We start from the raw sequence: 10,444 nt of genomic DNA, 5'->3' as shown, positions 1-10,444 counted from the left end.
TGGCACCCGACGGTCCTTTCTTCCCTCTGAAGGGAAGCCGGTGACCCAACCTTCAGTTGTAAAGAATAAAACCAAGGACGTAAGACAGAATAGACCAGATAAAACCATGCTCGTGTGGACTGGCTGGGGGGTGAGCTGAGTCTGAGACTACAGAATATATGAATTTTTCCTTGCCCCTGAAGTTGTGACAGGGACCTGAAGGAGGGGCCTCGGGATTCCTAACCACGCCCACGGGGGCATCAGGGAGCTGAGAGAGAGCGTGCCAACCTGGTGTCCAGGAAAGGTATGCCCAGCAGCGGCCAGGCTGCAACCACCCGACTCCCAGACCAGGGGGGACCGGTCCCACGTGTGCGCCACTGTCGAGGGCAGGAGCTCTGCTCTGGAGCCTGCCCTCTGATGAAGAGGGAGAGAGCGCTTACCGAGGACTGACGATTGCGAGTCCACACACCATTCTTTATTCACGGAAACAAGTCGTCCAACCTGGGCTGAGCCTGCTGCCAGCTGGCCGTCTGGGGAGCAGAACGGAGTGGGGTTTGGGTCTGTTCCCCAGACTGTGTTCTGGGTGGTCAGGTCTTTGTAAGGCAGCTGCCACCTCCTGGACACACTGGCACATAGACTACTCCTGACTCTTCTCCCTCCCGCACACTTTGGAGGCAAACTGTTGAGAGATGGTGCCTCTCCCTCCTGGCAGATTTTTCCTGCCCTGGGAGTTTGCAGTTCGCTTGGTAATTCCACTGCTGAGCCCTTTGCACATTCTTCACTCATTCAAGAAATGCTTATCCAGAAATGCTCACCAGGTCCTGCCCACTGAGCATGGCCCCTGGAATGGGGGAACGGGCGGGGGGGCTCTGGAGAGGCTGCCATGTGGCTGAGGAAGGGGATGTGTCACACACCTGTTATGTCCGGAGCGGGTGCAGGCAGACCCGTGAGCCCAGCGTTCCGGGACCCGTGCAGGTAAATGGGGCACTGAGGACCCTCGGGCTGCAGCCTTCCGACTCCTGTTTGGAAATGCACGCAAGCTCTAGAGCTACGATCTTTTCTCCCGGCCAAAAGCTTGTTAGATTTCTGAAATCTGTGTGGAGCCTTGCCAGGATGCAGGCTGGATGAGAAACACCTCTGGGAGACATTTAGGAATTTCCCATTTTGGCGTTTGCTGTGTACGCGGGCCTCAGGGCTAGAATTCGGGTAATGACCACACAATGAGAACTGTCTTGGCAACGATCGTCACACACAGACCCACAAGTGCTTAAATACAGATTTATTGCAAACCAACACCGGAGACAGGGTGATTTTGCAGGTGTGTACCCCACTTCCTTGGACCTCAGCTGACGGAGCTCAGTGGCCAAACTGCTGCTGCCAGGTTTGAAGAGAGAAAATGGGCAGAGTGCACAGGCTCCAGGGCCCAGGCCGGCAGCGAGGGGCAGAGGTCTCCCACGACACGGCGAGGGCGAACGAGCACTCCCTCCCCTGAAGCCCCGCACTCCCAGATGCCTGCGAGCTGCTGTTACAGCGGGCGGGGTGGGGAGAAACCAACACTGGAAATCAAATCGGGCAAAAGGAAGACAACTGGCCACCGAGTCCACAGCTCCCAAAGTCTCCCAAACAGCTGAGGCGCAGGCACCACAGCCCTGCCGGTCGCAGCAGAAGACCCCACGGGGGCGGCGGAAGGGAGGAGGAGACAGGGGCGTGTTGAGAATGGTTCTCTCACAGACACGTGCCAGTGAGACCTTTCGCTATGTGGGACAGGTGTGCAAATCCTGAGGGCGCTACAGAGGGGCCTCCAGCAGCTCCGTGACCAGCCTCGGTGACAAGTGCAAACAGCAGGGCCCTGTGCTCCCATGGTGGCGCTTCCCCCAGCCACCTGGTGTCCACGCCTCCTGTGGTGGCATGAGAGCAAGCAAACGCTTCCCAGGGACCCAGGGATGTGTCTACAGGGCGCTGTGAGCCAGAAACCTGCCCCCACAGACTGTGATGAAGCAGCTCCCACCTCTGCAGTTAAAGGGGGAAGGCTCCAGAAAGAACGCCCCCCAGACAGGGCTCCTTCCTCCCCCAGACCAGAGAACAGAGCTCACGAGGGCAGGTTCCAGGGTGCAGAGACCTGCAAGGTCACTGCCCGGAAGGGCAGCCCCACAGTCCTGGTGAAGGGCACAGGCTCTGGGTCCTGGGACAGCGGTGGGAGCAGAGCCACGAGCTCTGTGCGGTGCAGTCTGGCCTCAGCCAGGAAAGGACCAAGGGCTGCACCGAGCAGCTGACACACCACGGGGCCTCCTGAGGGTGCCTGGCCCAGCTCACTTTGACAAGAACCGGATCCCCCGAGAGAAAAGTGCTAGGCTGGGTGGCAGCAGAGCAGCCCGGTCAGGAGAGGGACAGATCCTGCCGTGCCTGCACCTGAGGCCACAAGACACTTTCTTCCAGCGTCCAGATCCGGCGGCAGGACCCCAGTTTCCCCAGCTCCTCAACGAGCTGAGGCAGGCGGTGAACGCGTACAAGCAGGCGGGCAAGACCACACGTGAACACACCCAGCAAAAGGTCGAGGCTGCGCTCTCCCCAAACTGGCCAGGAGCTCGGCCCTCAGGCTGCACAGTCCTGCCCACGCTTCAACAGCCGAGCAGCACCCACGCCCGCCCCAAGCGTGAGAACAGCAAGCAGAGAGCACACGAGCAGCAAGCGGAGGGAGGGGGTGGCTAACGGCCAGGAGGGGCCGGAGCTGCGCCTGCCAGGACACCCCCTGCTCTCTAACACCCGCCCGGCACGGGCCACGCAGCCCCCGCCCTGCTCTACAACAGTCTGGAGATGCAGGGCCAGAGTGGAGGCCGGGTTCCCCCTTGAAAAGAAGGATGGCAAGGGTGAACCAGGCGAGCGAGTCCCCGCCGGCGAGGGCTTCCTTTACTCCGGTCATTAAAACTGCACAGCCCCGGGGGAGATGTTGAACATGGCCGGGTCGAATCGCTGGCCTCGGAAGGGGGAGCCTTCAGCATCCCACCCCTTCTTCAGCATCTCATGGACTTTCTACAAACAGAAAATAGAGAGGTTAACTGTAGTCACCAGGCCCGCATGTCCTAGAGCAGGACTCTGCTCTGCTTCCTCCGGAAGAGGACCTGCCCAGGGTGACAGCAGACCCTCCGCAAGACTGTGCTTCCCACATGCAGATTCCACCCCCATCTTGTCCCCAGCGAAGCACCGGCTATCTTCCTGGCTCAGATGCTGTCCCTTCTCACCAGAAATACCTATCCGAACTCCAAATGGCCTGAGGGCTACAGCCCACAGGGCTGACTGAAGTGCAAAGAGGGGTTCTCTGCTCCCCCTTCCCAGGGAGAAGGCTGGTGGCCTCGAGGCCTGCACCCTCAGATAGTCTGGGAATGACCCAGGCTGTGACTCAGAGAGACCTCAGGGAGTCTGGCTGTGGACCCACCAGTCACCGACCCCTGCAGCCCTTGGGGGGCAGAGGTCAAAGCTGCTGGATCACGTATCCCAGCACATGGGCAGCCTGGACCATCCAGCCTTCAGGGGCAGCAGCAGGCCAAGCACTGTGGCCTGGGCCAGGGCACGGCAGGAGGCTGCGCCTATGAGGGAGGTCCCTCGAGGTGCTGTAGGCCCTCCTTCCCCGCGGGTCCCCGGGTCTGCCCTCTGTGCTTCCCTGCGAATACATCAGGCTGGGAACCATCTCCCCTTCCTTCTGACCAGGAGAAACAAAGAGACTCACTGCCACGGGGCCAGAAAGCCCTGTCCACCTCTGGCCTCTAGGCTGACAGACTGAGCTGAGGGGAAAACTCCCGGTGTCTGGCGAGGCTGCAGGACTCCCCTCCTGACGGGGGGCTTCTTTTCCCTGTTATGAAACCTACGTGGTGCAGCAGCAAACACATCAAAGATGGGTAGTACATCTCAGGGATTAATCCATATTACTCCCAACTCGGTACAGATGACACACGCCAGGGACGCTGGGAAGGGCACTGGAGGAGCGGGCAGTGCTGCCCGCAGGCCGCCCCCCGTGGAGAAGGGGCCAGAGAGGCCGGCCCCGCCCACCAGCCTGACTCCGGGGTTTCCTGGCAGCCCTGCTGGGCCAGGCCTCCTCCTCCGTCCCATCCCTCTTCCTCTAGCTCTCGCCCACCTACCCCTCTGAAGCCCCCTCCTCCCAGTCTCTCAACTCACTCTGTGCCCCTCACCTGAGCACCTCCTCTGCTGAGTGAGCCCTGACCCACCTGACGGGCCCCTCACGCTCCAGCTCCATGGGGCCCCGGCCCGCTGCCTGCGCTGGTCCTGCCGCACGCCCCTCATGGCCACCACCTGCTTTCTTAAGCCGCCCCTCCTCCCGGTAGCCCCCATCTGAAGCCACCAGTCAGTCCTGCTGACTCTCCAGCCCCGATTTCCTTCTTCTCCTGGGGACGCTTTCCTCCGAGGACTCCAGAGACTGTCCGTGGCTTCAGCACCGCGAAGCCCAGCTCCCTCACCGCCAGGCCACGCCAGCTCTACTGGCTCCTCGCGCCTCCAAAGCTCTTCTCTCCGTCCGGATCCTGCTCCCCACACTGCGCTTCCCTCAAGGCCCCGTGTACTGAGGACAGTCCACGTGGAAGCCTGGGAGGCCCCGAATGTCTGCTAAGCCCAGATGAGTCCCAGACAGCAATGCTGGTGCTCCCCCTCTACCACCACGGCCCTGAGGTGTCAGTCCTCTACCATCTCCAGCAAGGGCCGGCGAGCTGGAGGCCCCTGCCCGTCCAGGAGCAGGTCAGCTGGGCGAGGGGTCACCCCCGAGTCCTGCCGCCTGCACCACCAGCCATGGGCTCCTGTGTGTCTGCTGAAGGTCTCTACAGGGCACTGCACTCGGCCAGGCACTCACGCCCCTTCATGGTCAGCACACTGCCTGGCACATGGCAAGCCCTTCCAGAATCCCTTTCGACTCAAACCACAGAGGTCTTTCCATTAGACTGCAGGGTCTTCCAGGCTCTTCTTCAGATCCTTCTTGATCGGCCGGCCCCATCCCTGAGCTCATCAACAGGGACTCGGCTTCCTACTTGGGTCTCACAGCCAGGTGCCTGCCCACTTCGGGGCAGCGGCACCCACACTTTCGACGGCTGCACAAGGTCCCCTCCCGTCAGGCCAGCGTTCAGAGTGCTCTTTCACCTGGTGGCCACAGGCAAATGCAGCACAACTGGCTAAAACTGCCGCCTAAACGTGCACAGAGGTGGGTTGCACTCCGCGTCCTGTGCCCTGCGAGCTCAGCGATTACAGCCAGGGGCCAGTTTCCGTAGACAAGACCAGCAGATGCCTGTGATCCAGTGGTCAACCGTAGCCCTGGCCTCTAGCCCCAAAAGCCCAGGTGGGTCAGGGAGCCAGACCAAGAGGCGATTCAGAGACTCGGGGAGGAGTGACAGACAAGACTGGAACCAGCTCAGGGTTCAAACCCCAGCCCTGCTGTCTGGCTGTGGGACCTTGAACACGTGCTGTGACCTCTAAACCTCGACCCCCCTCTCAGGGGTGCTGCAACAGGGACCATGACCCAGCCAACCCGACCCAACCTGCGTGCAGTAAGCACTCACTAAGCACTCCCCTCCATGGCTCCTTGGCCGTTGAAAGAGCGAGGCAGGCCGTTTGCATGCAAGGTCTGAATGAGACAGAAAGGAAGGACCACAGGCACGGGGCAGTGGGCGGGGGCGCTCGACGGCCCCAGGCCTAGAACACTCACAGGAGCCACAAAGTGAGGCCCCTGGGAGACAAAACAGGACGCCTGAGAATCTGAATGGCACTGGGGGTGGGGTGGAGGGCGGGCCTCGTGTCTGACACATGAGCAGCCTTGGAGATGGGCCGTGGTGCCATGGCTCAAACTCCCGGCGCTGTTCACGTGGGACACTGGGAACTAAAAATAACCTGAGAAAAGCAACCCTCACTTCTGCAGGGAGCCACTCTTGGGAGTATTAAAGCAGAAGGAAGACGGTACACATCTAACTAATCCTCCTCGTTGTGGCCACCACAGGCTCAGGCACGAGCCTCCTCTTTAGTCACTAACTTCCTCCCGTCCCCCCACAGCCGCAGGCACACTTCTCACGCCTCTGACATTTCGAAGTGACTTGGAAGGACTTTCTTCCCATTGGCCCTTTGTGGTCAAACCCGCACCGCCCTGAGGCAGGGCTGGGCCTGACTCTCCCTCCTGTGCTGAGGGTCCTGGAGGGGCTAAGGGGAGGGATCCGTCCGCACGGCCCCAGCGTGTCAGCTAGCAACACGCGATACCACCGGGACCCCGAGGACAGACAGCTCTTGGCTCTGCTGGCTGGGCGCCCCGTCCCAGGCGGCCAGCAAGCCGGCGTGCCCGCGCCAGGAGCCCACAGCAGCTCGCCCCGCCCCCGCTCCGACCCCAGAGGGCCCGTACCAGCTCGTGGCTCTGCGGCTTGCCCTGCAGCTTCTGCTGGTAGTCGAAGGCGAGCCTGTCCAGGACGGCGCGCTCCTCCTCGTCCACCGTGGCCATGGAGCGCTCCTTGTTGATCTGGTCGATGTCGATTTGCTCCTCCCCCTCCAGGATGGCGTTCCACCAGTACTCGCCCACCTTGTTCAGGCTCACCTGGCACACGAGGGCAGAGACACAGTCAGTGTCGGGCAGGTGGCACCGGGGACCCAGCGGGGCTGTCTAGACCCCGGGCACTGAGTATTCCACTCTCCACCACCATGACTGGGCGGTGCCTGCGGTCCTTGTCCCCCAGGTCCTCTCAGAAGACACTGACCCCCGTAGGCATCAGCATCCGCACTGCTCAGTCACCAGAAGCCCAGCCCACTCGGACCAGAGTGGGGCGTTTCCCAGCACTCCGAGCTGCCCCATCCGCTGGTACCCAGACCCCGTCACGGTCTCCCGAGCTGCCGAGGGAAGCTGGAGCCCAAACAGGAGCTTCTGTCAACATCCACCTGCCCGGGCCCCGCTAGCTCACCCCTCTCCCTCCTGCTGACCGTTGCCGCCTCCAAGTGCAGCACCCAGGCTCCTGCCTGCTGGGGGGACCAAGCACTCGGTCTGACAATGACTACCCGCCAGCCAGACGCCCAGGCGCCTTGTCCCATTCTCTTTCCTGGCCAGGCGGCTGCAAGAGTGGCTCCCCAGCCCTGCGACCGCTGCATGTGACTCACCTGCCACTCAGCCTCATGGTGCAGCCCAGTGAGGGACGGGGGGAGTCGGGGGGACACAAGAACTCAGAGACGGGGACTGCAGAATAGCAGGGCTTTGCCTGAAGCTGATGCCAAGTACACGCATCCCAGGGACCACACAGGGAGGGCCCAGGCCACCTCCTCCCTATGGTAACTGGCCGGCTCATCGGGAAACTCTTTACTGACTGGCCAAGAACTGACAGGAGGGCTGCCCACGCTCCCTCACTCTGTCCACTCTCAGACGGGATGTAACCCCCACTCATGCCCAGAGGGGCAGGGAGGTGACACAGAGATGACGGAGCCAGCAGTGAGAGCGGCGCTTCCTCACAGGAGCACCGTGAGGAGAGGCTCACTGGCCAGCGGGCAATCCTGACAAAGTGGAGTGCGAGCTGGCCCACAGGCGACATCTGTGAAGACACCGCAGGCCCACGGGGCCTAAGGAGTCGGCCCCGTGGCTCACGGGCTGCGGGGAGCGGTGCTGCCAGCTCCAGCCCTGCTGCCCGAGTCCACGGAGAGCCCCTGCGGAGCCCGGGTCCCACAGCGTCACAGCAGAGCTAAGTCTCGGCCCTGAGAGCGGCTGAAGCGTGGGCAGTGATGAGGGCGGGTCACACAGTGGAGACAACCTCCAGGAAACCACAAGCACAGCATGAATGTCAGCATCTCAGCACATTACAAAAGCAAGTCGCCCCACTTCTGACCATCCTGGGTGGACGCGGGCGTCCTGGGTGGACGCAGGGGTGAGATGGCAGGGGTTCTGAGCACCCCCTGCCCACCTGATCAGATGAATGACCTCTACCCTGCCAATGCCACTGTTTACATTCAGGGTGCAGCTTCTGTTTTCAGATGCTCTGTCTAGCCAGCTTCTGGCCAACTGCACTCTCCTGTTTGCATGCGCAGACCTGACCTGGCCCTCAGAGGCCCCAGTGCCGAGCACTGAGCCCCGTCTTTACAGAGCTGCAGATCACTGCGCCAGTGCCACAGAAACCTTCCACGGGGGAAATACATTCTCTTACCATTCCAGGAGAGACTTCTGAGGAAGTCGGCCCTCTGTATCCACAGGTTCTGCATCCACTGAAGTCAACCAACTCCAGATCAAAAATATTTGGGAAAAAAAATTTCCAGAAAGTTCCAAAATGCAAGACTTGAACTTGTCACACTTCAGCAACTGTTTACATAGTATTTACATTGCATTAGGTATATGATGTGAAGTAAACAGGAGGATGTACGCAGGTTACATGCAAACACTACACCATTTATGTAAGGGACTAGAGCATCCTTGGACGTTGGTATCCTTGGGGCGGGGAGAGGTGGGGGGAGGGCTGGGTTCTGGAACCAATCCCCTGAGGATACTGAGAGACGACTGTAAATCTCCAGAGACAACAGACCCTTTAGACTCATTTTACTTGTATCTTCGTTAGTCGTCATCATGGCCAAGATCTCTCTAACATGTATTGTTAGCGCTCACAACCTCTGTAAAATACCCACTATTACCTCTACCTGGAATTCAGCGCCTCGCCTGGATCGCCCAGCGCTACAGGCAGAACAGAGCCATGCTCGGACCAGCAGCCCGTGACAGCACTGTGGGGTCAGCCCAATCCCCGCCCCAGGGCTCTGCTGCTGCTTCTGCGCGTACGAACCACACACGGGGTGTCCCAGCCAGGTCCACACACACATCCAGGCCCGACACAGCTCGGGGGCTCAACGGGACTGACCCTGAAAACAAGGAGCCTGGTGGGCCTCGCTGCCCGGGCCTCGTGTGTCCACAGAACAAGTCCGCATGGGCACTCTGCAGACCCAGTAAACATCAAGATGAGCCGAGCACCACAGTAAAAATAATTTAAGGTGAAATTCACATTAACATAGAATTAGCCATTTTAAGGTGAACAGTTCAATGCACTTAGCGCATTCACAAGAGTCTGAGCTATTACCACCTCTTATCTAGTTCCAGAACACTCTCATCACCACAAAAGGAGAACCCGTGCCCATGAGCAGTCACTCCCCACTCTGTCCCTCCCCCAGCCCTGGCAACAAACCATTTATTTGCCTGTTCTGGACATTTCCCAAAAACGGACCCACAGGCTATGTGTCCTGTGCCTGGCTTCTTTCACTCAGCACGATGTCCTCACGGTCCATTCATATGCTAGTGAGTCAGAACTTCATTCCTGTTTCAGGTGGAATAATACAGAGTGCAGAAGCAAGAGGACATGGGTGAAATGTTCTTGGAATGGAGCTCAAGGATTCAGGTCTAAAAGTAACATCTTTGATAAAGCAGTCTGATGCTTTAACATTTGGTTTTGATTTTTTATTTTAACATTTTTTTATTTTTTTTTTAAATCAGGTTTGTGGAGGCGTAAGCTGGCACACAGTAAAATTCACTCTCTTGAGGGTGCATCCTATGAGTTTTGACAAATGCAGCCACGTAGCCACCACTGCTATCAAGCCACACCCCAAAGCTCGCGGTCCCCTTTCGACGGCGATCCCCTCAGCCCCTGACACTTGCTTTGCCATTTCGTTGGTCTGTGTCCGTTGGTCTGCTCTTCTCTTAGCGCAGTGGCCTGGTGTTCAGCCATGCTACGCGCGCATGGGGGTCACCCCGACATAGGCCGACGCACCTGTGGGTGGACAGGTGGGTGTTTCCAGGGTTCAGCGGTCAGCTACCAGGCTGCCTGCAGGGCTTTGTGGTCTCCTTTCCCCTTCGTAGGTATCCAGCAGTGGGATTGCTAGGTCCTATGGTAAGTGCACATGTAACTTTATAAAAACTGTCAAACTGTTTTCCAAACGACCTGCACGGTTTGGCCTTCCCATCCACAGTGCAGGGGAGCCCTAGGGGCTCCACACTGTCACCAGTCCCTGCTCCTGTCGATTCTTTCCAGGAGCCAATCAAATAAGCGTGAAGTGACATGTCGCCGTGGTTTTAATTGGTACTGCCTTAATGACTAACGACGTTGAGCATCTTTTCATGGGCTTATTTGCCATCTCATTTCTTAAAACATTCTATTTAGAATAATTTCGAACTTACAAGTTATTAGAATTATTCAAGTACAAAGAATACCTTTTCCTCGAGTCACGCACTGTGAACATGCTGCGCCTTTTCTTCATCACGTGTATGTGTGTCTGCACATACGCTCTCACCCTATGTGTGTAAGTTTATAATATGGGGTAAATTACCGGAATTTTTTTGGAATCATCTTGGCCCTTTACCCCTAATATTTCGGTGAGTGTCTCCTTCCTGAAGGTATGGAAGTTCTTTACTATAGTAACTTCAGCTCACCTTCCCTCCTGCACAGGATCCAGTCCAGGGTCCTGACTACATCTTAGTGGG

The 10,444-nt window shown here is 58.7% G+C and overlaps 1 protein-coding gene across 1 annotated transcript in view; it reads right to left on the bottom strand.

The window, feature by feature from the left end:
- Positions 1 to 1,243: 1,243 nt before the first annotated feature.
- NUDCD3 (NudC domain containing 3) overlaps positions 1,244 to 10,444 on the bottom strand; it is a 73,078-nt gene continuing 63,877 nt past the window's right edge. The window contains exons 5-6 of the mRNA XM_067745781.1: positions 6,362 to 6,550; positions 1,244 to 3,009 (exon numbers count right to left, since the gene is read on the bottom strand). Of these exons, the coding sequence (XP_067601882.1) occupies positions 2,899 to 3,009; positions 6,362 to 6,550 (300 nt within the window). The 3' untranslated portion in view covers positions 1,244 to 2,898. The remainder of the gene's footprint in view (positions 3,010 to 6,361; positions 6,551 to 10,444) is intronic.

This window comes from Pseudorca crassidens, chromosome 8 (assembly GCF_039906515.1).
Source record: "Pseudorca crassidens isolate mPseCra1 chromosome 8, mPseCra1.hap1, whole genome shotgun sequence".
Lineage (NCBI taxonomy): Eukaryota > Metazoa > Chordata > Mammalia > Artiodactyla > Delphinidae > Pseudorca > Pseudorca crassidens.
Note: the sequence above shows the minus strand (reverse complement) of the source record. Positions and strands in the feature narration are given on the sequence as shown.